This window comes from Heloderma suspectum, chromosome 11 (assembly GCF_057233095.1).
Source record: "Heloderma suspectum isolate Gila_16-S chromosome 11, 16-S_ref, whole genome shotgun sequence".
NCBI classification, from domain to species: Eukaryota; Metazoa; Chordata; class Lepidosauria; order Squamata; family Helodermatidae; genus Heloderma; species Heloderma suspectum.
In genome coordinates this window covers 18,394,985-18,422,912 of record NC_139468.1, presented here as the reverse complement: position 1 = coordinate 18,422,912, position 27,928 = coordinate 18,394,985, and the positions used below count along the sequence as shown (strand labels likewise).

General features: G+C 43.8%; 1 protein-coding gene across 1 annotated transcript in view; it reads right to left on the bottom strand.

Annotated features, from left to right (window-relative positions):
- MYO5C (myosin VC) overlaps positions 1-27,928 on the bottom strand; it is a 75,405-nt gene that overhangs the window by 31,363 nt on the left and 16,114 nt on the right. The window contains exons 7-20 of the mRNA XM_084817073.1: positions 27,200-27,281; positions 26,239-26,346; positions 24,162-24,268; positions 23,053-23,318; positions 21,191-21,272; positions 16,124-16,264; positions 14,994-15,119; positions 9,540-9,623; positions 8,462-8,596; positions 5,745-5,842; positions 5,421-5,507; positions 5,228-5,339; positions 4,806-5,017; positions 3,563-3,728 (exon numbers count right to left, since the gene is read on the bottom strand). Coding sequence (XP_084673199.1) covers positions 3,563-3,728; positions 4,806-5,017; positions 5,228-5,339; positions 5,421-5,507; positions 5,745-5,842; positions 8,462-8,596; positions 9,540-9,623; positions 14,994-15,119; positions 16,124-16,264; positions 21,191-21,272; positions 23,053-23,318; positions 24,162-24,268; positions 26,239-26,346; positions 27,200-27,281 — 1,806 coding nt within the window. The remainder of the gene's footprint in view (positions 1-3,562; positions 3,729-4,805; positions 5,018-5,227; positions 5,340-5,420; positions 5,508-5,744; positions 5,843-8,461; positions 8,597-9,539; positions 9,624-14,993; positions 15,120-16,123; positions 16,265-21,190; positions 21,273-23,052; positions 23,319-24,161; positions 24,269-26,238; positions 26,347-27,199; positions 27,282-27,928) is intronic.

Genomic DNA, 27,928 nt, shown 5'->3' with positions numbered 1-27,928 from the left:
TAAGATTGTACCCCAGTACTGCTTTTCTCACCCTTTTGTTGACTATGAGTGCTACTCCATTTCTTCTAAGGGATTCTTGCCCGCAGTAGTAGATATGATGGTCACCTGAATTAAATTCGCCCATGCCTGTCCATTTTAGTTTGCTGATTCCCAAGATGTCGATGTTCAATCTTGCCATCTCATGTTTGACCACCTCTAGCTTACCTTGATTCATTGATCTGACATTCCAGGTTCCTAAACAATATTGTTCTTTACAGCATCGGATTTTCTTTTCACCACCAGACACATCCACAGCTGAGTGTCCTTTCGGCTTTGGCCCAGCTGCTTCACTCTTTCTGGTGCTACTTGGAAATACCCTCTGCTCTTCCCCAGTAGTATATTGGACACCTTCCGACCTGAGGGTCTCATCTTCCGGCGTCATATCTTTTAGCCTTGTGATACATTCCATGGGGTTTTCTTGGCAAGGATACTGGAGTGGGTTGCCATTTCCTTCTCCAGTGGGCCACATTTTGTCAGAACACTCTGCCATGACCTGTCCGTCTTGGGTGGCCCTTCACGGCATAGCTTATGGCTTCACTGAGTTACGCAAGCCCCTTCGCCACAACAAGGCAGTGATCCATGAAGGGGTTGCAAACACATTACCACGTTCATAAGAGCTCAGAAAGTTAATTCTATTTGGAAATCTAATGCCGGGGGCGGGAGGGGAGACTTTCCCTCTGTAGTGAGCAACCCCAGTGAACCAATTGCAGAAAGGGTGCCGGCATAGGGAGCAAGGAAAAGAGTTCTGCCACAAAGGTACCAGGAACACATGCTGGGAGCCAGCAGGAGGACTGAGGGAGGAAACAAGACATGGAAAGCCTCAGAGCGCCCTATTGTCTATCACGTTACTGAGCGAACAACCAACCCAGGGTGGCTTATTCTCAGGGTGGCTTAGTGTGACGTGCAAACTCACCCACAATGGGCATGTTCACACGACACGCTAACCCATGATGGGTGACTAGCCACACACTGGGGTTTGTTTGTGAACAACCCCCAGTGCATGGTTGGTGCACCCAATAGATGATTGGGCACACCACCCACAGTGGTTTGGCTGTTTCCCCCCCTTCCCTTTGGTCATCCAGCGGGGTCTGCTGGCACCCTAGGGACTTGGCAGCAGTACCCATGTTCTCTGCCACCAGGTCACCTGTCATGGCTCCAACTGTGATCACAGTTGTAACCCTTAAAAAAAAAATTCCTAGCCCTGTTTTTGCACAAAAACAGGGCTGGCTGGGAAACTATTTTCACACTTCCCTTTGCCAGGGGAACGTGTGCTAATGTCCCCCTACCTAAAAAAGAAAAATGTCTTTGGTTTATTGCTGTTATGCGCTTGCGCAACAGCAGGTTAACAAAGAAAACTGGCTTGCCCTGACAAGAGCCCTGTGTCAAGGGCTCCTTGGCAGCCTCTTTCAGTCTAATCCAGTAGCCAAGTCCAGACACAGACAAAGGGATTCTTTTCAAAGCTTTATTCCTTTTTTACAACTTAACCACTTTACTAGCAGCGACTAGCTATGAGCAGCAGAGTACCTATGCCCTCAGTTGGAACAGTTGGTCCCCGTTTGAAGGAGAATCACTGGCAGACCCTGAACTTATAGGCTAGGGAGAGTCCCTCCCCTTTTCCCTTGGATCCTCTGGGCGCAACCGTTGTCTGTGCGCCAACAGGGCACTATGCCTCCTTTCCGCGCCCTCCATTTGGCGCTGCTCCCTGTGTCGGCGTCGCGCGTCCAGCAAGTCTCCTTCTCATGCTCTCTCACTCCCGGGAGCACTATCTATGTCAGGAATGCTGGTGGGAGGAATCTCTGCCAGCTATTGGCCCTGGGAAGGATGAGCGTGCTCCTCTCCCAGGAGCGGCTGCTCCACCTCAGAATCAGAACTACTCTGGGATTCTATGGGCTCAGTGTCCACGCTGACACCCTGCATGTTGCACTTAGCAAACTTACAGTGTTGCAGTCGAGGATAGGCTGTATCTAGCTTTTATGTGCTTTTCAGGGCACCCCACACTCAGTTCCCCTTCTCCCTCACAGTTCAGGCACAGTTGGCAGGGCTGTCACTGACAAGGAGAAAGGGGCACTGGCAGCATCTTGGCCGCGATTGCCAAAAGCGATTGCAGCTACAATCACTCGGGAAGAGCAGCTAACTGTCCGATGCCCTTTACCCATGATGGATTGGCATGCCTGGGTTTTATCCCTTGTGAGTAAAACAACCCCTATAGCAGACCATGGGTTATCAGGGTGAGTTGTTTGGGAAAAACAACCCACCCTGATAAAACCGGTCTGGTTTCACATGACACGTTAATCCATGGGTTGTTTCAGACCCAGCATGGGTTAGCGTGTCAGATAAACCCAGTCTTAGAGGCTGTTCACACAACACAATAACCCACCTTGAGGAAAATGCACTGCTTTCAGACAACACACTAACCCATGGTTCAACAAGCAAACCACACTCAACCATGGAGTGTGGGTTAACATGTGTGTGAACAGCCCCAATGTGTCATTGTAGCAGAACTCTGGATGATTAGTTGATATCTATATAAATACTCCTTAAAGAAGTGTGTGAATAATAATACATAGCACTAATACGCAGTGGCAGGGTTCACACAGCACACTTACCCACACTTAGTGGTTGAGTGTGGGTTGTTGTTGAGTGCTGGGTTGTTTGTTGAACCACGGGTTAGCATGTTGTCCAAACCCAGGACATTTTCCGCAGGGTGGCTTGTTAACCATGCAGTGTGGCTTGTTAACCACCCTGAACAACCCAACAACAAACCATGGGTTCTCAAGGTGGCTTGTTCAAGAAATGGTTAACAAGCCACCCTGTGGAAAATGTCCTGGTTCAGCCAACACGCTAACCCATGGTTCAACAAGCAACCCACACTCAACCACTGAGCATGGGTTAGCGTGTTGTGTGAACCCAGCCAGTGTTTTAGAGTGTTCAAAGTGCTTCACACAAAGTATTTTATTGGGTTGTATCCTATGTTAGTGTAATGTGAGCCCCATTCATTTTAATGGGACTACTGTAAGTAGGGCACAACCCACTAACCCTTACAATAGCCTTCCTGAAAAAGGTGGGCACCAGGTTGGGAAAGGCTTCCTTACAACAACCCTGCAATATAGGTCGATATGATTTTTATTCCCATCTAGTAGATGGTGGAGCTGAGGTGGGGAGATAGTGGTTTCCTTTGGCCACTTCTGAATTCTGTGGCTTTGGTGAAATTTGAACTAGGGACTTCCTGGTTCACAGCTGACACTCTTAGCCACTACACTACAACTCTGCTGTGCATTCTACTTCGGGCAAAATGTGGTGAAGTTACTTTGACCAATACATCAAAGTACTGAGAATGCACAATGGTGAACAGTTAGCTGAGGCTAAGAAGGCATATTACAATTGTGCACCTATAATCAACAAATTTCAGAGGCACATCTTAAGGAAGCTATAGCCCTAGGAGACAGCAGCATTGCTTTCTTCAGTGAATAGTAAACTAATACACAGACTGTAGGTTCTTGATGAAATTTATAATTGTCTGTACCTTTCTGTATTTCCTCCTTGCTAGAAATCCTCGGGTATAAGCTTGGATTGTCAAAGCAGCCACACGGATGAGCTGACAAAGTCTACGCACTAAATACCCCCGGCAATACTTCTGGATAACAATAGCTGCCCATGCTTCCTTTAGGGCGGTTGCAGTTATAGCTTTTCTAAAGATGAAAGAAAGTTACCCTTAGTATTTCAACCTGATTCCCACATGTACCTTCTCAGGATCACTTCAGACAGAACGATTTTCCTCCATAAAGTAACCACTGTGTCTAGGGTCTCCAATGTGATGCCAAAAGGCAGCAATGCCTGCAGGCCCTTCTCTTGGCACCCACCAGGCCCTCTACCCCTCCTGATTTTTATTTTATTTCTTAAGATTTTTAATTATTTATTTTTAAACTGAGATGCTGCCCTCCAGCACCACTTTTATTTGGGTTCAACAGAGTGGTTTGTGTTTTGGAACTCAGACCTCAACTTTGCCTTATACATAGGTTGTTGGGCAAGTTGCTTTTCTTTTAGTCTTACCAGTTTGCCTTCTGGGAAATGAGTGTTTTTTGACCAGCCACACCCACCATAGCAGCCGTTTTATGAACGGGCATCTCTCCTCTCCGCAACAGCATCAATTTTGTAAGAGTGCTCATAACACTCAAAATTCCAAATGTATTGACTCAAAAAGGTTGGGGACCCCTGAACTAGCTGAATACCTTTATTATGAACCAATGAAGCATTACACAGTAGTGAGCAAGCTGCTGAGTATGCTAGATCACTTTTGGATTTTGTATGGAATGCCCCAGCTATGTCTGAGAAAATGCGCTCCATAAATGTGAAGGCCTTGCACCAACTTTATTAGAGAGACTGATCACTCATGAGGGTCAGCTTATGCAACAAAATACATGTTTGGTTTCCAGATTTCCATCTGGAAAATAGAATGGCTCCAAAGAACATGGAAATTGGCCACCCCAAGCCCTGAGAAACATCCCTTTCAGCATACTAATATGTACAGCACAGTGTTTCCCACATAGTAGATACTAAGGCATCCTTACAGAACTAGCTGAGAATATTTGAAACCTGTTCAAGAAGCATTTCATTAGGTTCTGCTATTCAGGTATGTGCAGATATAAAAATATATTAAGCAGATACCTTTCCCCATATTTACATGGAAATGGAATTCCAGGCATGATTCCTCTCCTTCCATATAGTCACTTTCCTCAATAACAAACAAGGCTATTCCCCGAAGTTACCGTACAGTTCGTTGTCCTCGGAAGTACTGCTGTATTACAACCGCTGCTTGTCTGAGATGGAGGAATTTCATCCGCTGCAGCCAGCCTCGGATATTCTTTTGAATCACAATACACGCTTGCCTCAACTTATCTGACCGTAACTTTTCCAAATAAGCAACCTGCCCTGATCTGAAGAAAATTTTTGTTCTGCCAAACTGATACTGGCTTGGATCCTAGAGAAAAACCCCAAATAAATGATACGTTAAATATATTTAAAATATGTTCCAACCTGTTACAAAATTTCAATTCTAGCCTTCATAAAGTAGCAGGATAACACTGAGACCAACAATGCATTTTTATTTCCAGATAGCAAATGAAGCCTGGATGCTCAATAGTAATGAGAGTTGGCACCTTCGATTGCTGATTGTTACAAAACCTCTGACCTGGATTAGCCGCTGCAGAACAATCTTGCAAATTTGTTTCTTATCCATTAGAGAGAGTTCATGCTGAGACATGAGAATGCTGTAACGACTGTAAAACTCAATGTAAGTCCATCTATAAAATTTAAAAAAACACGTTTGAACTTGTTAAATTGATATAAATGAAAACACTGAAACCTGCAGTATTGCTACCTACCTAGATGGGTAACTCTGAGAGCTAATCCGAATTGTTTCTAAAACTCCACATGCTCTCAATTGCTGAACCACTCTTTTGGAGTCAAACCTAAGGGAGTAGAATAAAACAGTTATTTTCTGCCAGATTCATTAATGCTGTTGTCCTATAACTGTATAACGTTCATACCTTGATGGGTGATTTTAACAAGCGACAAATAAAGTAAATTTCATCTGAATTTTGCATAATGAATAACTGGAATGCAGATCTCTAACCACCTTCAATCTCATAACTAAATTTGTTTATATTAAGCATAACTTTATATTTCAGTTGAATAAATATACTCACTCAAATGCTAACTTTTCATCATTCGGTTTTATGCATCGCACATAGTGAGGTGTGGTTGCATTAAGCGTTTCCATTAATAAATATAAGGAACTGCGGAACTGGAAAATATTAAAGCAAACAAACAAACAACTAGGCTACTTCAACCTTCACAACAAAACAAGAAACTTAAAGCTAACTTGTGAGTAGAAGCTACAACAATTGGTACAGCTTAAAACAATACGAGTGTTTCACTAGGTCATTTTACAAAACTAGGAATGTATGTATGTATTTGATTTGTACCCCACCTTTCTATCAAGAAAAATGGCACTCAAGACAGCTTACAATCATAAATAAAACTTGCTTAAAACAATAATAAAATAAATGCATACGCACAATTAAAAACACAGCAAGAACAGAATAAAAACAGCATCCAGGTAAGGGTCTGTCAACTTGATGGGCAAGGCAAGTTGCTGGTTTTGGGTTGTCCTTTCCATCCTCTCTTCCTCCAACCGCCTCCCATGTCCCCACCTTGCTTCAGCCCCTTCCTCCCTTATCTCTAGCCTTGCTTAAGCCTGTCCTAACCTCAGCCCACCCCGCCCCACCCGTGCCAGCCTCAAAGTGTTCCAAGGCCGGTAAGAAAATGGAGCCTACGAACCAGATGGTTCTGCATGTTGTTTCTTGGCCTTCTCCACCTGTGTTGCCCACACAAGAGGAGCATATTCAGAAGCAGGCTGAGACAGAGAGGGAACCTAGGGAGCTGCCTCCTACTGAGTCAGACCATTGGTCCATCTACCCCAGTACTGTTGACACTGACCGGCAGTGGCTCTCCAGGATTTCAGGCAGGAATATTTCCAGGCCTACCTGGAGTTGCTGGGGATTGAACCTGGGACTGTCTGCATGCAAAACAGGGGCTCTACCACTGAACTGGAGCCCCAATTCTGAGGGGGGGGAGTCGCCAAGGCAGGCTGTGTGGTTCAGTGCATCCTTAGAAGGTCTGGAGTACTCTAAAGCTGGTGGAGATGGGATGAGATAGACCAGGCAACTCCACATACTGCAGATAGCTGCTTTACATCCTACCTCCACCTCCACCGCCACCAACACACACACACAAATCCAGGAAGTAGACTGGATGCTCTAAGCCAGTGGTGAGGAATGTGTGGCCCTCCAGGTGTTGTTGGATTGCAACTACCATCAGTCCTAGCCAGCATAGCCAATGGCGAAGGATGATGGGAGTTGCACTCCAACAACATCTGGAGGACCACATGTTCTCCATCCTTGCTCTAAGCCCAGGGTCAGGTGATCCAAAGCTTGTACTTGAGATCACACATTCTGATGCTCAGATCTAATCACAGAACCCTCTTCAGGCACAACAGGGAAGAGGGAAATGCCCCTGTGATTGCCAAGGAGCATGGGGCATTGAATTGGTCAGGCCAGCCCCATACTCAGAGAGAAGCCCTTGCTTGCTTGATGAATAGAGCAGAAACTTTAGCTCTACCAGTGGCTCCAGCTTCAGTCCTGGCTCCAGCTCTCAACTCTGACTCCACCTCAGCCTTCTGACTGCATGGACACTGGGCTGGAGTACACATACTCCAGGGTCCTGATATGGTAGTCCATGACCCCAGTCTGTCCCTGAACCCCCAACATGGGTAAAGAAAAGGGAACAACTGGAGAAGGGGAGCTGGCTCCACCGACTCCCTTGTCCCACCAGCACTGAGTTCAAGCTGATCCAGACCCAGCATGAGCAGGGAAAGTGAGGTGGCTCTGCACTCTCTTCCCCTCCCCCAGTCTTCCATGCTCCAGCTCCAAAATGATGGACATGGAGAAATGACCTGTGTATATATCAGGGGTGCAGAGCTTCAGGCCAAATCTGGCCCCCTTGCTGACCCCCGATCCTGTGGTGGCTCCTTGACTGTTGCGCATTTCCCTCCATTTTTAAAGGTTGAAATGGCTGTCCTAAGGCTTAGTTACAATATGCTGGTGTCTTAGTTACAATATGCTGGTGTCTTAGTTACAATATACTGGTGTCTTTGCTATTTTGGCTTTGGCCCTTTTGCCTTTGGCTCCATCCCGTTTTGCCTTATGGAGGGGCTGTGGCTCAGTGTTCGAGCACCTGCTTTGCATGCAGAAGGTCCCAGGTTCAATCCCTGGTAGGGCTGGAAAAATTCCTGCCTAAAACCCTGGAGGGCTGCTGCTACTCAGCGCCGATAATACTAGGTTAGATGGGCCAAGGGTCCGACTCAGTATCAGGAAGCTTCCTAGGTTCCTATGCCTTCAGCCCTGACAGCCCTCAGACTAAAAGAGGTTCTTCACTCTGGGTATATATGAAAGTAACACCAACATGCCAAGTGAAGATAAGAGCTGGGAGGGCCATACAGGAACAAAACACTACAAGCAACAGAGATTCTCAAATTGTGAGTTAGTCCAGTCACCATGTAGTGCAGGTTTCACATCCCAAAACAATCATAATGCCGAATCAAAAGGTCAGAAAGTTAGCGTGGTAGAGTGGAGAGAACATCAGACTACGGCTGGGGAGACCCAGGTTCAAATCCCCACTTGGCTACAAAGCTTTGGGTGACTCTGAGCCAGTCAACCCTCACAGGGTTGTTGTGAAGATAAAATGGAGTTGGGGAAGAACCATATATGCTGTCTTGAGCTTCTTGGAAGAAATGTGAGACATAAATGTGGTAAACAAAACAAAATGCTCATCATTTTTTAACCTAAGAGGAATCTAAAAATACCTTATTGCCCACTGTTGTTCGGAACTGTTTATTAGGTGGCTTGATCACTATTTTTGCAGACTTAAGTTTGATTTCTGAGCTGAATGGGGAAATAGGTACTGGACTGTCTTGAAAAAAGTTTGCACACAGCTGAAACTAAAAAGAGATAACAGTTAATGTTGATGGTATTACAGACCTTTTAAACTTTTGGAATTTTTAAAAAATTTGCGGAAAGCTATTTATTGGTGTCTAAATTTATATCTGAAATTCACAGACATTACTGACAAGAACTGGAACTTGCAATCAGGCTGCCATTTATCTGTTTCAAGAATGTAATAACACAGGGGTGGACAATACTTAGCCTGCAGGCCACAGGCAGCCCCTGACCCTCCCAGTGAAGCCCTCGCTGTGCTGCTGAATTTGGCAGCTGCCACAAAAAATGTCTCTGTGTCGTTTTTTTAAATGACTGCGTTAGTGCTGCGGAGCTAAAACAAGCAAAATTTGACCCATTTAGCACTCTGTAGTGCTAACACAGCCATTTTTAAATTATTATTTTTAAATCCTGATTGGGGGGGCACCCTGCAGAGTGAGGTCCACGGGGGGAGGATCCGGGGGTGAAAATGGCTCCTGGATCCCCCGCAGCTGCCCAAACCCTGTAATAACAGAAAAGAACAGTTTTTGTCTTACTTTATGAATATAAAGGTGTCCCCAACCAGTCGTGTCCGACTCTAGGGTGCGGTGCTCATCCCCGTTTCTAAGCCGAAGAGCCAGCGCTGTCCGAAAACGCTTCCGTGGTCATGTGGCCGGCATGACTGAACACCGAGGTGCACGGAACGCTGTTACCTTTCCCACCGAGGCGGTACCTATTTATCTACTTGCAATTTCTTGCTTTCGAACTGCTAGGTTGGCAGAAGCTGGGACTGAAGATGGGAGCTCACTCCGTCACGCAGCACTCGGGTCTTGAACTGCTGACCTGCCGACCTTCCAGTCGACAGTTCAGCATCTTAACCACTAAGCCACCGCGGTCCCTACTTTATGAATATAGTGATACGTAATAGCTATCATTAGTATGAAGTCATAAAACAGTATATTTACAAACCTTGCTGGTTTTCAAGATTTCAATCAATACTTCATATACTGTGTCTCTGTTTTTTTCCAGAAATCCTTCACTTTTGTACTCCACCTGTGCAAGGAAGGCAAAATCAGCAATTGCTAAACAACATTATAAGAAGAAAAAACATTTAATCCAATTCTTGAACTATATGTGAAGGCTGGTCTAAGGATATATCCATAGCTTCATTAGCATAAAACAAGCCTTAGGAAGTTGACTAAGCTGCAATACCAAAAATGTTGGCTCCAGCTGTGGGCCATCTTCGACTGAGTGTTACAATATCCCCAGGTCCAGCAATTCTAGGTTCCAGGTACACTAGCACCTGCCATGAATGCTTGGTTCTGTTTTGACAAGATGAATTCAAACCTAATTAATATAGTCAATAGGCTTTGCATAGTTGAGAAATGAACACTAGACAACTAAACTGTTTTTCAGCCAACTATTTGTTGTTCAGTCGTGTCCGACTCTTCGTGACCCCATGGACCATAGCACGCCAGGCCTTCCTGTCCTGCGCTCTCTCCCGGAGTGTGCTCAAGTTCATATTCATTGCATCGGTGATGCTATCTAGCCATCTCATCCTCTGCCGTCCCCTTCTCCTTTTGCCTTCAGTCTTTCCCAGCATCAGGGTCTTTTCCAGAGAGTTTTCTCTTCGCATTAGGTGGCCAAAATATTTCAGCTTCAGCTTCAGTATCTGTCCTTCCAATGAGCACTCAGGGTTGATTTCCTTTAGGATTGACTGATTGGACCTCCTTGCAGTCCAGGGGACTCGTAACAGTCTTCTCCAGCACCACAGTTCGAAAGCATCAATTCTTCGGCGCTCAGCCTTCCTTATAGTCCAGCTCTCACAGCCATACATTACTACTGGGAAAACCAGTAATAGCTTTGATTAGACGGACCGTTGTCGGCAAGGTGATGTCTCTGCTTCTTACTATGCTGTCTAGGTTGGCCATAGCTTTCCTCCCAAGGAGCAAGCGTCTTTTAATTCCATGGCTACAGTCACCGTCTGCGGTGATCTTGGAGCCCAAGAAAGTAAAATCTGTCACTGCTTCAATTTCTTCCCCTTCTATATGCCAGGAAGTGATGGGGCCAGATGCTATGATCTTCGTTTTTTAATGTTGAGTTTCAAACCAGCTTTTGCATTCTCCTCTTTCACCCTCAACAAGAGGCTCTTGAGATCCTCTTAGCTTTCTGCCATTAGGGTGGTATCGTCAGCATATCGGAGGTTGTTGATAATTCTCCCAGCAATCTTAATTCCGACCTGTGATTCATCCAACCCGGCATTTCTCATGATGTACTCTGCATATAAGTTAAATAAGCAGGGTGACAATATGCAGCCTTGTCGTACTCCTTTCCCAATTTGGAACCAATCGGTTGTTCCATGTCTGGTTCTTACTGTTGCTTCTTGACCCTCGTACAGGTTTCCCAGGAGACAGGTAAGGTGGTCTGGTACTCCCATCTCTTTCAGAATTTGCCACAGTTTGTTGTGATCCACACAATCAAAGGCTTTAGCATAGTCAATGAAGCAGAAATAGACGCTTTTCTGGAATTCTCTTGCTTTCTCCATGATGCAGCGAATGTTGGCGATTTGATCTCTAGTTCCTCTGCCTCTTCGAAACCCAGCTTGTACTTCCGGTAGTTCTCGGTTCGCATACTGCTGAAGCCTAGCTTGTAGGATTTTGAGCATCACCTTGCTGGCATGTGAAATGAGCGCAATTGTGCGGTAGTTTGAACACTCTTTGGCGTTGCCCTTCTTTGGAATTGGAATGTAAACTGACCTTTTCCAGTCTTGCGGCCATTGTTGAGTGTTCCAAATTTGTTGGCATATTCAATGCAGCACTTTAACAGCATCATCTTTTAGGATTTTAAATAGCTCAGCTGGAAGACTGTCATCTCCGCTAGCTTTGTTGTTACTAATGCTTCCTAAGGCCCACTTGATTTCACTCTCGAGGATGTCTGGCTCAAGTTCAGTGGCCGCACTATCATGGCTATCAGGGACATTCAGATCTTTCCTGTATAGTTCTTCTGTGTATTCTTGCCACCTCTTCTTAATCTCCTCTGCTTCTGTTAGGTCCCTGCCTTCTTTGTCCTTTATCATGCCCGTCTTTGCACAAAACGTTCCCTTGAGATCTCCAATTTTCTTGAAGAGATCTCTAGTCTTTCCCATTCTGTTGTTTTCCTCGATTTCTTTGCATTGTTCATTTAAGAAGGCCTTCTTGTCTCTCCTTGCTATTCTCTGGAACTCTGCATTCAGTTGGATATATCTTCCCCTTTCTCCCTTGCTTTTCACTTCCCTTCTTTCCTCAGCTACTTGTAAAGCCTCATCAGACAGCCACTTTGCTTTCTTGCATTTCTTTTTCTTTGGGATGGATTTCGTTGCTGCCTCCTGAACAATGTTATGGACCTCCGTCCATAGTTCCTCAGGCACTCTGTCTATCAGGTCTAATCCCTGAAATCTATTCCTCACCTCCACTGTGTATTCATAAGGGATATGATTTAGGTCATACCTGGTTTCGTGGTTTTCCCTACGTTCTTCAATTTAAGCCGAAATTTTGCAACAAGAAGCTCATGATATGAGCCACATAATCAGCTCCAGGTCTTGTTTTTACTGACTGTATAGAGCTTCTCCATCTTTGGCTGCAAAGTACATAATCAATCTGATTTCGATATTGACCATCTGGTGATGTCGATGTGTAGAGTCGTCTCTTGTGCTGTTGGAAAAGAGTGTTTGCTATGATCAGTGTGTTCTCTTGGCAAAACTCTATGAGCCTTTGTCCTGCTTCATTTTGTACACCAAGGCCATGCTTGCCTGTTATCCCGGTGATTTCTTGACTTCCTACTTTTGCATTCCAATCCCCTATGATGAAGAGGACATCTTTTTTTGGTGTTAGTTCTAGAAGGTGTTGTAGGTCTTCATAGAACCAATCAACCTCAGCTTCTTTGGCCTCAGTGGTTGGGGCATAGACTTGAATTACTGTGATGTTGAATGGTTTGCCTTGGATTCGTACTGAGATCATTCTATCGTTTTTAAAATTGTACCCCAGTACTGCTTTTCCCACCCTTTTGTTGACTATGAATGCTACTCCATTTCTTCTAAGGGATTCTTGCCCACAATAGTAGATATGATGGTCACCTGAATTAAATTCGCCCATGCCTGTCCATTTTAGTTCACTGATTCCCAAGATGTCGATGTTCAATCTTGCCATCTCATGTTTGACCACCTCCAACTTACCTTGATTCATTGATCTGACATTCCAGGTTCCTTAACAATATTGTTCTTTACAGCATCGGATTTTCTTTTCACCACCAGACACATCCACAGCTGAGTGTCCTTTCGGCTTTGGCCCAGCCGCTTCACTCTTTCTGGAGCTACTTGGAAATACCCTCTGCTCTTCCTCAGTAGTATATTGGACACCTTCCGACCTGAGGGGCTTATCTTCCGGTGTCATCTCTTTTAGCCTTGTGTTACGTTCCATGGGGTTTTCTTGGCAAGAATACTGGAGTGGGTTGCCATTTCCTTCTCCAGTGGGCCACATTTTGTCAGAACACTCTGCCATGACCTGTCCGTCTTGGGTGGCCCTGCACGGCATAGCTTATGGCTTCACTGAGTTACGCAAGCCCCTTCGCCACAACAAGGCAGTGATCCATGAAGGGGTCAGCCAACTATATGCAAGGCGATAGAGTCAAGCTCAAGAGGGTCTTCTTTCCCCACCGATTCTGCCAAGCCCGTTCCCTTGGCTGTGATTTCGCTAGATAGTAGGTAGGGACAGCAGGAGTCTTGTTCATCCATTCATGCACATCACTAATTAGATGACGAGGCATTTGGCTGCCTTAAAAGATATATTCTCATCTGTGTTATTTATTTATTTATTCATTCATTCATTCATTCATTCATTCATTCATACATACATACATACTCATGAATGTTGTTTCAAACCTTGGTTTAAAACTTTGGGTTAGAAGCAAGCCTTGGTTAGCATTTGCCAGGATTAACATCATTGCAGACACAACGCTAAAATATGCTTATGGGGGAGGGGGAAGGAGAGGGCGCACATGATCCTATAGCCCATTCCTGATCTCTTAACTATGCATAAAAGATGGGAAGCCTCAATCCACGTGCATGGATCAGTTCAGATGTAACCATAAACAATAGTTTATCCATTAGTGCATGAGCCTCGGACTCATGTGCGGGAGCTATCCCCACAGGAGGAAGAGGGGGAAGCCTGTAATGATAAACTACAGTTTATTGTTATGTCTGAATGAGACTATTGTCACAAATCCCACTTACAGCTCAAACGACAAACATAGGAGGCATAATTTTTGGATTTCAGCATGTTTTAAACCTAGTTACCCTGATCCAACAATATCATAAAAGAGTAGGAACTCCAATATGCACAGAAATGTCTGCACGGACACTATCAAAGGAGAAAAGAGATCCATATGCATCTTCATTTAGACAAAATAATGGAGCATTCCATTTGCACAGCAACACTCTTTGCACACCAAAGTGCATATGGAATTTTGGACTAGGGGTGACAGATTTGTGCAGAAATACATACGTTCTTGCTTAATTGTTGTGTGGTTCACATTGTTAATCATTTTGTCTTTTCAGATTATGAGGTCATTGAAAGGAAGAGCTTCATTTTCCTAGATGTTTGTTATACAATTAATTCCATATTAATTCCACGGGCCACAGAAGAGAAAGATGGGAAGCAGGGCCATTCCACCAGCCCTACTAAAGGACTTTCCCCCTCTTTCCTCCACATCCTTTCCCCCTTTTGTGTCATTTTTTTTAGATGTTAAGCCTGCAGGCAAGGGCTACCTTATTTTTACTGATTGTATGTAAGCCACTCTGGGAGCCTTTTTAGCTGAGGAGCAGGGAAAGAATAGAATCATAGAATCATAGGGTCAGAAGGGGCCTACAAGACCATCGAGTCCAACCCTCTGCTCAGTGCAGGAAGCCTGATACCCAGGCAGGCTCCCATCCAAGTAGTAACCAGGGCTGACCCTGTTTAGCTGCTGAGATCAGATGCATCCAGCCGTCTGCATGTCTATCACACACACCCCACAAGTGCAATGGGGAAAGAGACAGAATTCGGTTGCCGATGAGGCTTCACTTGTAAATGCCAACAAGACTGTGCTTCTGGTACCTCTCATTTTAGAAATTAAACACTCATCATCTCTAGGGATTTTGGACATTGGGTTAGAGCCAGATTTACACTAGATCAACTGTGCTGGCAGAACTGGACTTCCCTGACCCCTCCTCCTTCCATCCCCTGAAAATGCTACACAGAGAGTCAGGAGCCCCTGCTGAGTGGGCTGAGCTGTACTTTAAATAAAATATAGGTAAACACATTCCTTAGGATGACAGAAGATATTTTTCATACTAAACATTATATCCAGATCCGAAAAGGGTGCAGCATGTTTGCAAGACAAATGACCCACCTTATCAGCAAAGTGCTGGATTATAAAAGAAGAATTGGACATTCTGGGCTTTTCAAAAAGTGGGTTCTTGTTTATGAAGGTGTTATATAACTTCTGAAGCCAGTTTTCATCTGTTCCTTGAGGTAACTGTAAAGATGTGAAATAGAGAGGTGTTAACATGAAAGCTTGCTAAAGATGTGAAATAACTTTAGAGATTTATTTAAATACTGAGGTTGCTGTTCTATAGTGTAACAGGGGATTCAAAGTGGGGGCTCCAGCAGCAGGACCCAGGTGTCTTACTTTTTGTGCTACCGTGACAGCTTCCCAGAGGAGAGAGCTACTGGCCTATTGCCTTTCAGCACCACTGTAAATGGTCAGAAGATGGTACCACAGCTATTTACTCAGCAGGGGTTAGCTGACAAAAGGAGCCAGCAGGATTCCACATGGTCCTGTAAGATAGGGATGGGAAACCTCAGGCTCATGGGCCAAATCTGGCCCACCTGGGGTTTCCCAGATGGCCACTCCCCCTTTCTCTGACCCCACCCCTTTCCCCCAACTACCAATTTTTTGGTAGTTTCCTGGCTTTTGTGCAGTTTTTTCCCCTGTCTAAAAGGTCGAAATGCCTCTTCTCAGGCTTAGTTATTGGCACTAAGAGTTTTGAGCTACAATCTGCTAGTATGTTTTGTTCTGGTTTTGGCCCCACCCCTTTTGTCTTTGGTTCCACCCACCACTGAAATGTGGTGCCTGAGAGCTTCTCTGAAATTGAATTTACCCCTCAGGCTGAAATAAGTTCTCACCCTTGCAATAAAACATCTGACTTCAGCTTGGTTTCTCATTCTGAGCAATATGTGGCTCAGGCACAGACTAAGCTCTTAGACTGCCCGTCCCTGCCCATCTGTCTGCGTCCCAATTCTCCTCCAAATTGCCAGTCCTGACATGAGAGAGTGCCAGCACAGGCATAAATGGGCTTATGAAAAGGAAATCTACAAGTTGGTTCTTACGTCAGAGAGATGTCTTGCTGACAAGGCTGTAGAAACGTTTTAAGTGTATACGGAGTAGAAAACAGTAAAAATAAAGCAAACATGTCAATCTGTAATACTAAGGATTGTGTCTATTTTAAGAACAGTGTAATTAAAAACTTGAAGACTTACCAAGCACTCTTCATCCAGTAGTTCTAAAATGCCCATTTTAGCTTCAATAAGGTCAATGACTGGTTGGTTGTCATAAAAGTCAATTAGCGTCCATGGGATATTTTCTTTCATATATTCTTCTTGTTCAAGTTTGAAGACATGCTAATAATTACATTGCCAAACACTGTCACAATAAAATCAACTATTTCATAAGACACATCTAAAATCAATATTGCCTAACAATACAAGGGGCTCCTGTGGTTCAAGGATGGGATATACTTGCAATAGATCAATAAGATGGGAAACGCATGTAATAAATAAATACAATATATCAGCATGATTCACGCTTTTCAGCTTCAGGCTGGATATTAGGTTTGTGACTAGTCAATAAATCACTTTGGGAAGATATGAAAACTCTGCCTATCAGCTCCGAATCTCAGACCCAACGTTCCAAATTCCTGTCACTCTAAGCACATAAAATGCCATGCAGTTTTCTTGCAAACTACTGCCCTCCTCATATTTATTATTATTACATAGATTTATATACCACTGACAATATTTAAAAATATTTCTAAGCAGTTTACAGGAAAATTAATACATTACATTATGATATACATTAAAACACAATGAAAATACATAACTGCTAAAACATTTATATAAAACATTAATAAAAACATTAAAACCAATTAAAACCAATATAAATACCATAATTACAAACGAACTGGGCAGTACACTCACCCAAGGAAGGCCTGGGTAAAGAAATGGGTCTCTAATTGGCACCAAAAGCAGGCTACAGTTGTTGTTGTTCAGTTGTTAAGTCGTGTCCGACTCTTCGTGATCCCATGGACCCTAGCACGCCAGGCCTTCCTGTCCTGCGCTCTCTCCCGGAGTGTGCTCAAGTTCATATTCATTGCATCCGTGATGCTATCTAGCCATCTCATCCTCTGCCATCCCCTTCTCCTTTTGCCTTCAATCTTTCCCAGCATCAGGGTCTTTTCCAGTAACTTTTCTCTTTGCAATAGGTGGCCAAAATATTTGAGCTTCAGCTTCAGTATCTGTCCTTCCAATGAGCAGTCAGGGTTGATTTCCTTTAGGATAGACTGATTGGCCTCCTTGCAGTCCAGGGTAAGAGTCTTCTCCAGCACCACAGTTCGAAAGCATCAATTCTTCGGCGCTCAGCCTTCCTTATAGTCCAGCTTTCACAGCCATACATTACTACTGGGAAAACCATAGCTTTGATTATACAGACCTTTGTCAGCAAGGTTATGTCTCTGCTTCTTACTATGCTGTCTAGGTTTGCCATAGCTTTCCTCCCAAGGAGCAAGTGTCTTTTAATTCCATGGCTACAGTCACCGTTTGCGGTGATCTTGGAGCCCAAGAAAATAAAATCTGTCACTGCTTCCATTTCTTCCCCTTCTATATGCCAGGAAGTGACGGGGCCAGATGCTATGATCTTCGTTTTTTTAATGTTGAGTTTCAAACCAGCTTTTGCACTCCCCACTTTCACCCTCAACAAGAGGCTCTTGAGATCCTCTTCGCTTTCTGCCATTAAGGTGGTATCGTCTGCATATCGGAGGTTGTTGATAATTCTCCCAGCAATCTTAATTCCGACCTGTGATTCATCCAACCCGGCGTTTCTCATGAGGTACTCTGCATATAAGTTAAATAAGCAGGGCGACAATATGCAGCCTTGTCATACTCCTTTCCCAATTTGGAACCAATCGGTTGTTCCATGTCTGGTTCTTACTGTTGCTTCTTGACCCTCGTACAGGTTTCCCAGGAGACAGGTAAGGTGGTCTGGTACTCCCATCACTTTCAGAATTTGCCACAGTTTGTTGTGATCCACACAATCAAAGGCTTTAGCGTAGTCAATGAAGCAGAAATAGACGCTTTTCTGGAATTCTCTTGCTTTCTCCATGATGCAGCGAATGTTGGCGATTTGATCTCTAGTTCCTCTGCCTCTTCAGAACCCAGCCTGTACTTCCGGTAGTTCTCGGTTCACATACTGCTGAAGCCTAGCTTGTAGGATTTTGAGCATCACCTTGCTGGCATGTGAAATGAGCGCAATTGTGCGGTAGTTTGAACACTCTTTGGCGTTGCCCTTCTTTGGAATTGGAATGTAAACTGACCTTTTCCAGACTTGTGGCCACTGTTGAGTGTTCCAAATTTGTTGGCATATTGAGTGCAGCACTTTAACAGCATCATCTTTTAGGATTTTAAATAGCTCAGCTGGAAGACTGTCATCTCCGCTAGCTTTGTTGTTACTAATGCTTCCTAAGGCCCACTTGACTTCACTCTCGAGGATGTCTGGCTCAAGTTCAGTGATCATGGCTATCAGGGACATTCAGATCTTTCCTATATAGTTCTTCTGTGTATTCTTGCCACCTCTTCTTAATCTCCTCTGCTTCTGTTAGGTCCCTGCCTTCTTTGTCCTTTATCATGCCCGTCTTTGCACAAAACGTTCCCTTGCGATCTCCAATTTTCTTGAAGAGATCTCTAGTCTTTCCCATTCTATTGCTTTCCTCGATTTCTTTGCATTGTTCATTTAAGAAGGCCTTCTTGTCTCTCCTTGCTATTCTCTGGAACTCTGCATTCAGTTGGATATATCTTCCCCTTTCTCCCTTGTTTTTCGCTTCCCTTCTTTCCTCAGCTACTTGTAAAGCCTCGTCAGACAGCCACTTTGCTTTCTTGCATTTCTTTTTCTTTGGGATGGATTTCGTTGCTGCCTCCTGAACAATGTTACAGACCTCTGTCCATAGTTCCTCAGGCACTCTGTCTATCAGGTCTAATCCCTTAAATCTATTCCTCACCTCCACTGTATAGTCATAAGGGATATGATTTAGGTCATACCTGAATGGCTTAGTGGTTTTCCCTACGTTCTTCAATTTCAGCCGAAATTTTTCAAGAAGCAGCTCACGATCTGAGCCACAGTCAGCTCCAGGTCTTGTTTTTACTGACTGTATGGAGCTTCTCCATCTTTGGCTTAGGACATAATCAATCTGATTTTGATATTGACCATCTGGTGATGTCCATGTGTAGAGTCACCTCTTGTGCTGTTGGAAAAGAGTGTCTGCTATGATCAGCGTGTTCTCTTGGCAAAACTCTATGAGCCTTTGTCTTGCTTCATTTTGTACACCAAGGCCATGCTTGCCTGTTATCCCAGTGATTTCTTGACTTCCTACTTTAGCATTCCAATCCCCTATGATGAAGAGGACATCTTTTTTTGGTGTTAGTTCTAGAAGGTGTTGTAGGTCTTCATAGAACCAATCAACCTCAGCTTCTTCGGACTCAGTGGTTGGGGCACAGACTTGAAATACTGTGATGTTGAATGGTTTGCCTTGGATTTGTACTGAGATCATTCTATCGTTTTTGAGATTGTACCCCAGTACTGCTTTTCCCACCCTTTTACTGACTATGAGTGCTACTCCATTTCTTCTAAGTGATTCTTGCCCACAGTAGTATATATAATGGTCACCTGAATGAAATTCGCCCATGCCTGTCCATTTTAGTTCGCTGATTCCCAAGATGTCGATGTTCAATCTTGCCATCTCATGTCTGACCACCTCCAGCTTACCTTGATTCATTGATCTTACATTCCAGGTTCCTTAACAATATTGTTCTTTACAGCATCGGATTTTCTTTTCACCACCAGACACATCCACAGCTGAGTGTCCTTTCGGCTTTGGCCCAGCCGCTTCACTCTTTCTGGCGCTACTTGGAAATTCCCTCTGCTCTTCCCCAGTAGTATATTGGACACCTTCCGACCTGAGGGGCTCATCTTACGGCGTCATCTCTTTTAGCCTTGTGATACGTTCCATGGGGTTTTCTTGGCAAGAATACTGGAGTGGGTTGCCATTTCCTTCTCCAGTGGACCACATTTTGTCAGAACTCTCTGCCATGACCTGTCTGTCTTGGGTGGCCCTGCATGGCATAGCTTATGGCTTCACGGAGTTACGCAAGCCCCTTTTCCACAACAAGGAGTGATCCATGAAGGGGATGCTGCAGTTGGTGCCTCCCAAATACCAGGGGAGAGGTCATTCCACAAGTTGGGCATCACTACAGAGAAGACCCGTGTCCCGGTTGCTGCGAGATGGCAATTGGCAGGTTGTGGTACAACCAACAAGGCTTCCTCCGATTATCTTAATGATCACACAAGTCTGTACTGAGGAAGGCAATCTGCCAGGTAACGTGATCCCAAGCTGTTCTGGGCTGTATATGCCAATAGCAAGACCTTGTACTTGGCTAGGTAGCTAATAGGTAGCCAGTGCAGCTGCTTTAACACCGGTGTAATATGTGCATGGCCAAGCATTCCACTCACTCCTCCCACTATCTCTGCTGCATGCTTCCCCCATCTCTGCCCATGATGCCTGCCTGCTATCTCAAAATCACCATACCGTACTTTTTTCATCCTTGGCTCAAATTTAACAAAACTATTTCTCTACCACCTTCAATTCACTTGGCTTGAAAGAGGTGGAAACATCATGCTTCCATTACACATACTTTATCAGGCCTTCTCTATCACAGACAATGGGTTGGATCCAGATTTAGTCATACCTACACTAGACCCATTGAACTCAAAGGCATTTATGTTCATCATGCCTAACTTAAGTCCCATCAGTATTAATGGGTCTTCTTTAAGTATAACTAAATCTCAATCCAACCCAATTATTCAGATGTACTGAAAACTGCTTGGGTAGAAACTCCATACCAGCTCAAGAGCACCAAGCTAGGTCATATTGCGATATTAAAATAGGTGTTCAGATATAGAGGGTGTGTTACATATTTGGGATGTAGAATATCAGAAGATGGCTGGAACAGAATTTCCTATTCCAAGGAACCAGCACTAAATGTTTTGGACACAGCATAACGTTTCTAGCCTCATCCCTGCTCAGAGAGGGGAATACATTTTACATTTCTACCTGCTTTTAGTTGCCTAGGCACTTGGGCACCTGGAATTTTTTAAGCCCTACTAAAAAGGTAAGAAAATGAGCTTAGCAAAAATGGGATAGAAGTTTAAAAAGTTCTTTTTTCCAAGAATGACAACACAAATTTAAACCAAATTAATAACATCCATAAAAAATGTCATACCAGGTTGAATTGCTGCTGTAGCTTTTCATTGGCATAATTGATGCAAAACTGTTCAAAGCTATTCATATCAAAAGTTTCAAATCTGAAATAAATTGTTGGAAATTTAATCATTAGATTTTTATGTGATCTTATTCATTTCCAGTTTTTGTTTTGGCTGTCAAGGCAGGAAAACATTTGGTGGGCGGCAGGGGTGGGGGGAATCACTTGCTAAACATATAAGGCAATATCAGCAATATCCTTATGCTGTCCTCTATCAAATTAAGTAGTCAGTGAAGTATCTCCTTAGACTTTGGGTCTTGTACATAGGCATACTGCCTCTATCTTCAGAGGCAGTATGCCAGTGTACACCAGTTGCTGTGGAACATGGGCGGGAGGGTGCTCATGTCCTGCTTGTGGGTTTCCCGTGGGCAGCTGGTTGCAACTTTGTGAACAGAATGATGGACTAGATGGACTCTTGGTCTGATCCAGCACGGTTCTTAAGTTCTTATGTCTTGCTTCATGATCAAGGTGTGCCCCAATCCCTTTTTAGCCCAACACAAGTCCATTTACAATTACACTAGTGCCATAATCTATCCACACATAATAGATTGTGGGTGGGGGGAAGAGACAGTGTGAGCTGTTTGCGCTTCATATAAAATCTGCACAGGTGATGGGGAGCACTCAGCCTCCAAGGAATTAAAATAGAACCAGTGTTAAATACTTTGAAGGATTTGCATAATGGTGCAAATACTGGAGAAGGGGAGTTCTGTCATGGGTTATGATGACCAGAGCAGGAAACATGTCACAATCAGTACCCAATAGAGGCCTACAACATTTCAGTACCACATTAGTACTGAACATGCTGTTTGGGAAGAATGCTGGATTTTGTCAGGTACAAAGTACTGTGGGTTAAATGCAGAGGAAATATGGTATTTCTGCAATGGAAGTGCAATTTTGAAGGAGGACATGTAGATCCAACATCCTAATGTAACTAAACCTAAGTATGTGTAACTGAAATAATCACCTGTTCTTCCACTGTTTACCTCTGCCTCCATTTCTCTCCCCCTCCTCTGTGTCTCCTTTGTATCCCTTGTTTGGAGAAGGGTCACAGCTCAGTGGGAGAGCTCCTGCTTTGCATGCAGAAAGTCCCTTGTTCAATCCAGTTTCTCCAGGTAAACCTGGGGAAAACTCCTGTCTGAAACCTTGGCAAACCGCTGCCAGTCAGTGTCGAAAATACTGGGATAGATTGACTCAGTATAAGGCAGTTTCCTATGTTCCTATTTCTGCACTGTAAGCCTCTTGAGGCAGGGACCTGTCTTCCCATTATTTGTAAAGTGTCATGTAAATGGATGGCACCAAATAAATAAATAATAGACAGAGAAAACAATGAGAAAAACATGTATTTGTTGAGTGAATGAACTGATAATGCAGACATGTCCTTAATGTTTCAGGCCATGTGATGGGACAGATTTGGTTTGGAGCAAATGGGGCACTTATTTTAGCCATTCATCGAAAGCGCAGCACATCTGCTCAACAGCCTTTCTTTTTCCATTATAATTTTTTCACTGGACAGATTACGCAAAAGATCTGCAAGAATATGCTGACCTCCCCAAATACTTTCACCCACCTAAAAGGTACATAAAATTAAAACCCAACTGAAAACATCCTGCAAGTGTCCAAATCCAAGGGTACTTCTCAAAAGATCTATGCAGTTTCAATGAAAAGGTATGTTTCCAGCTGTATAAAATATTTGCACCCTGAAATTAGTCCTCCGAACTAATTATTCTAGCATCTCATTGCTCCGTGCTGCAAGATTAGACAGAAGGCACATTCTAATCGTTTGCTGAGGTAAGTCAGAGCTTTAAATAAATGTGCACTCTTACCCGTAGATGTCTAAAACACCAATAAAAGTGTGCTGTTTACCAGAAAACTTCAATGCCTTGTTAATTCGTTCCACAATGAAATCAAAAAGATGAGAGTAGATCTTTTTTGCCAAAGCATCACGCGCATTTAGAGCTTGAAGTTTTGTCATTGGTTTTACTACAGTCTCCGAGGTAGTGATAATTTTTCTGTGGCACAGCCATTGTGCCATTTTGTCACTTTCTAAATCCAGTAGTTCACAAAATATATTAAGATGCTTATCATCCAGCTTTGAAGAACAAGGAAGAAACCAATAATCATTAGGTGTTTTAATTGTAAGTGACATGCAGGAAACACCATACATACATACATACATACATATATATAACACACACACACACACACACTCCTACGTAACTTTATTTATCCAATTTTTGCTTAATGATTTTACTTAAAGACATGAAACCTTTATTCTTTAAATACAGGATGACATGAAGACGGGAGGGGGGAAACCTAAATGGGATGGAAGCGGGGGGGCAAAAAGGGGGAGAAACAGGGGAAGAGTCTAGCAATAACCACAGTTCTAATTCACTGGAACAAAGTACATCACTGGATTGAAGAAAGAGGTTTCACGTTTTACTAGGACTGAAACCTGGAATTAGTGGTCTCACTCCCATAAAGTATTTGCAGTGTGAGCACCCACCCTGGAAATATGCAAGGTCATCACAGAGATGCAAACGCCTCTGAGAATCTGCACAGGGCATTTTGCTCCCCACTGAGAAATCAGTGTGGTGCAATGGCTAGAATGGCTATGAAAAAACCAGGTTCAACCCCCCACTGAGCCATGTAAAGCAAACCTACCCCACAGGGTTGCTGTGAGGTTAAAATGCTACTCTGAGCTCTTTGAAGAAAGGGCAGGATGTAATGTAGTTAATGAAGAATAACTGTATTGCCTAACAGGATTGTGTCCTAGAAGAACTCAATGGGCAGTAAGAATAAAGTACACTATTTCTTGCTGAATTTACAAAGTAAATACCATTGCTTAATAGAGTCTGGGGGAAAGCATGACAATGACTTGCTATTGTTTGCCAAGGAAAATCAAGTCACAAAATATTTTGCTGGTAATTCTTACGCTAACAGAAGATCTTTCATCACTGACAGAAGTTATCTGGACATTGCCTAAATGCAGAATAGCTGCCAGTATTTTAAAAACATCCATCTGGAAATCTTCCTTAAGCCCTGAAAGGAAAACAAATAAACAAATCTCCTTTCCACATTAAGCTCTCAAGCATGGGGAGAAAAGCAGGCCTTTGATGTTGCAAAACTGTGTGATAGGCAATTCTAGAAGAATGGGTGGAGCCAGAACACCACCTTTTCTGTAATGCAAGGCTTAACTTGAGAAGTGTGTGTGTGTGAGGGGGGGTATTTTTGACATAAAAAGGTAGAGTATAAATATTTAAATAAATAGTACAACAAAAACCCCAAAAACATTCCACTGAGACTATTTGTTGACTTCTTAAGCCGAAGACAGCTTCCTATTTTCCCCTTTCCTACATGACATGCTAGCATAACAGCCTATCAGGCTCCCATTTAAAATGGTTTTCAGGATCACAAGCCCCATCCAAGACATTTTGCAGCTCGAGGAGGAGAACAAGATGCTGCCCTCTGCCATCACATGTGAAAAAGCTGACGGGGCTGTTTCTTTAACAGCATCCTCCACCGCACCTGAAGGCAGCAAGCTCAGTTAGGGGGCCCAGGTCAGGCTGCTTGGCACACAGTTCTTTCCTCCAACACCATGCTGCTGCCTCCAAGCATCTGCAGCCTGAAGCAGCCACTTCACTCTGCCTAATAGCAGGGCAGGCTCTGCAGAATTATACAGTGCCGGCTCCAGGTTTTTGAGGGCCCTTAGGCAAAACACTCTCAATGGGCCCCCTCCCTCGGTATGTCTACTTTCTTACTCCCGTTGTCACCAGCTGCTGCTGCTGCTGCTCCTCTTCCTCATCACTGCTACCACTTGCTTGCTTGACAGGCAGAGAGTCAATGAGCAAGTAGGCAATGGCATCTCCTGCTCCTCCTTCTCATCACCGCCACTGTCTGGCGCTGAGCAAAAGGCAGGTGAACAAGCAGGGTGCAATGGTGAAGAGGAGGAGCAGCTCCAGGGGGTTCTTGTGAGTGGGCCCCTGCTGGAGAGTGGGCTCTCAGCAGGTGCCCAACCATGCCTACCTTTGATGCCAGCTGTGAAGTTATATCAGAGTGGAAATACATGTTCATTATACCACCAAACTCAATTTTCCTAATGTGAATGCAGGGGCATGGAAGTGCATTTGCAGGGATAATTGTCAGGCAGGGTGGGGTGGTGCTTACCCAGCTGGGAAAAGAACAGCTAGGGTGGACCTTCAATGGGGAATTGGCTGGTGTGGGAAACATAGATTCTCATCTGCAAAGGATCTCCTCCACCCCAACATTAGCATTATAAGTAGTTCTACCCTAGCTGTGTAGTCCTGTACACGTCTACTTAGAAGTAAGCTCCACTGAGTTCAGTGGGACTTATTCTATGGCTGAATCTACACATAGCAGTTATACCATTATCATAACATGACACGAATGGGCACCAATAGTTATGATAATGGTATAACTGCTATGTGTAGATTCAGCCTAGGTAAGTGTGCATAGGACTGCAGCCTAAATAAAGTATTGAAAGGCAGATGGAGTTTCCAAGCCACACTGAAACAAAGGGCACAACCATTAGCATAACAAGCAAATTAGGTACACGACTTCTGGCGACTAGTTATTTTCAGAAGTAAGGGCAGAATCTAAACCTGACCTTGCACATGCGGCCAGCCCCGCCACTTCCGGTTTGCAAGTGGCGCCTACTACTTGCAGAATGGTGCTTCTGGAGGCAAGCCGAAATGAACAGAAACACTTGTTTCTGGAAGGAGGCAGGTCAATGGAGCTCGCATAAGGGAACTCCACCAACCCACCCCCCTTCCAAAAATGAACATTTTTTCTCATTTGGGGGGGTTGCCTCTGGAAGCACTAAATTGTCGTTCTGCGAGTGGTAGTGGCCACTTGCGGACCGGACATGGTGGGGCTGGCCAGAATTGGCAGCCAGCTCTGCTTGCAGATGGGCAGCACTGGATTTTGCCCTATGATCCCAGCAGATTTCACAACCAGTGTAATTTTGCTAGTTTATTAAGGGCAAACCTTACCTAGCAGGGAGAATGTCTTCTGTGTCTCCATCATGCTGGTGCTGTCATCCACTCCTTCAATCACAATGTTTCCACCCATGTTAGTGTAATTAAATTCTTCAGCACTTGCTGCAGATTAAAAGCAAAACATGTTAACAGTATCCACTGAATATTAAGATGAGAATCTACTGCTAGTGAGCCATCAGTGACCAAATACTTCAGCTAGGTGAAAATAAGATTCCTATGATACCTTATAAAGATTAACAAATATATGAGCTTTTGCAGGTAAAAGTTAACTTTATAATATGCACCTGTAACTACATGATCATGCTTTTGTGTTGACTGTACTTCCAGAACTTTGCAGAGGGAACCTTTTTTATCACCCAGTTGCTTTTTTGTATATTGGGATCTCTCGACAGATCTGAAATACTAGGTAGCTGTGTTGGCCCATTAGAAGGAAGGAAAAAAAACCACAGAAGCCACTTCATAACATTTTGTTTGGTCCTAATAATGGTGTTACCAAAATTATGAGCAAGCTTTTGAGTTCTCCAGAATTCTTCATCAGGCCAGATGTTAAAAAGGGGGTGTCAGGGGGAGGCTGGGGCATGATGTTACCATCCCAGTGTTTTTGAGGAGGTGGTGGTGACTACCATTAAGGGATTAGGAGTTTTGAGTTGACTGTGGGTCAAGATACCCAATTTTTTCTCCCCACAACCCCACTCCATTTGAGAACGAGTTCTAGATAACTCCAAAGCTTGGTTATGACTTTGTAACACTTTGGTTGGTCCTAATAAGGTATTACCCTACTGGAACTTGGCAGATCTGGTACAGATTTCGACCATATGAAAACACTTTATGATTTGTACTACACCATAAGACGTCACTAAAAAGGAAAGGAGATGACCCTGCCTAAAAGACTGTATATCAAAGTGTTAAAACAGAGCAATGAAAAGATGAAAAAGACTAATGTTTTGAGACATACCCAGCTTAAGGTGTTTAAATTCTGGTCTCTGAGCTGATGCACACAATTGATAAAATATATGGTAATTTCTTTCATTCTCTGACTGTCAACAAAAGGGGGAAAAATTATGAAGACAAAAACAATTTTAAAATATAGGAACAGACAACAGACACTTCTGGGCCACTTGGCCATTTCACTGACATGACAACAGTATGACTAGCTTCATGTGAGCTATGACACGTATCACTGGAGAAAGGAAACCCATCACCTTACCGGGCATTGCTCACCAAGCTACATGACTGACTGAAGAACTGGCACTGGAGGTAGAATGCTGATTACAGTTCTGGGAAGATGAGATCCTACATATAACAACAACTTGTAAAATTCAATGCAACAGTTTTAGCCTAATGCTAAACTCTGTAGCTCAGCAGGCTGTCTGACAGCAATGGATCTAATTGTGCTTCCTCTCCAGACTTGCAGAATACTGTGTGCTTTGCCAGAACTGTTGCTTTAATAACTGCCTCAGTTAAAAACTAACAAGAGCTGGCAAGTAGTATAATAATGCCTCTGGGGAGTACTAATTGCAAAATTGCACACAGAAACCCAGAAGTCATTTCTCTAAATTCTTTTCTGGAAACCAACATGCGGAAATAGCTTATTTATTTTATTTAACTGAAAGTTACCTTTTCTTTTACCCAGTATCTGTCAGGCTTCTGGGCGACCCAAGACTAGGGGAAATCTCTTTGGAGG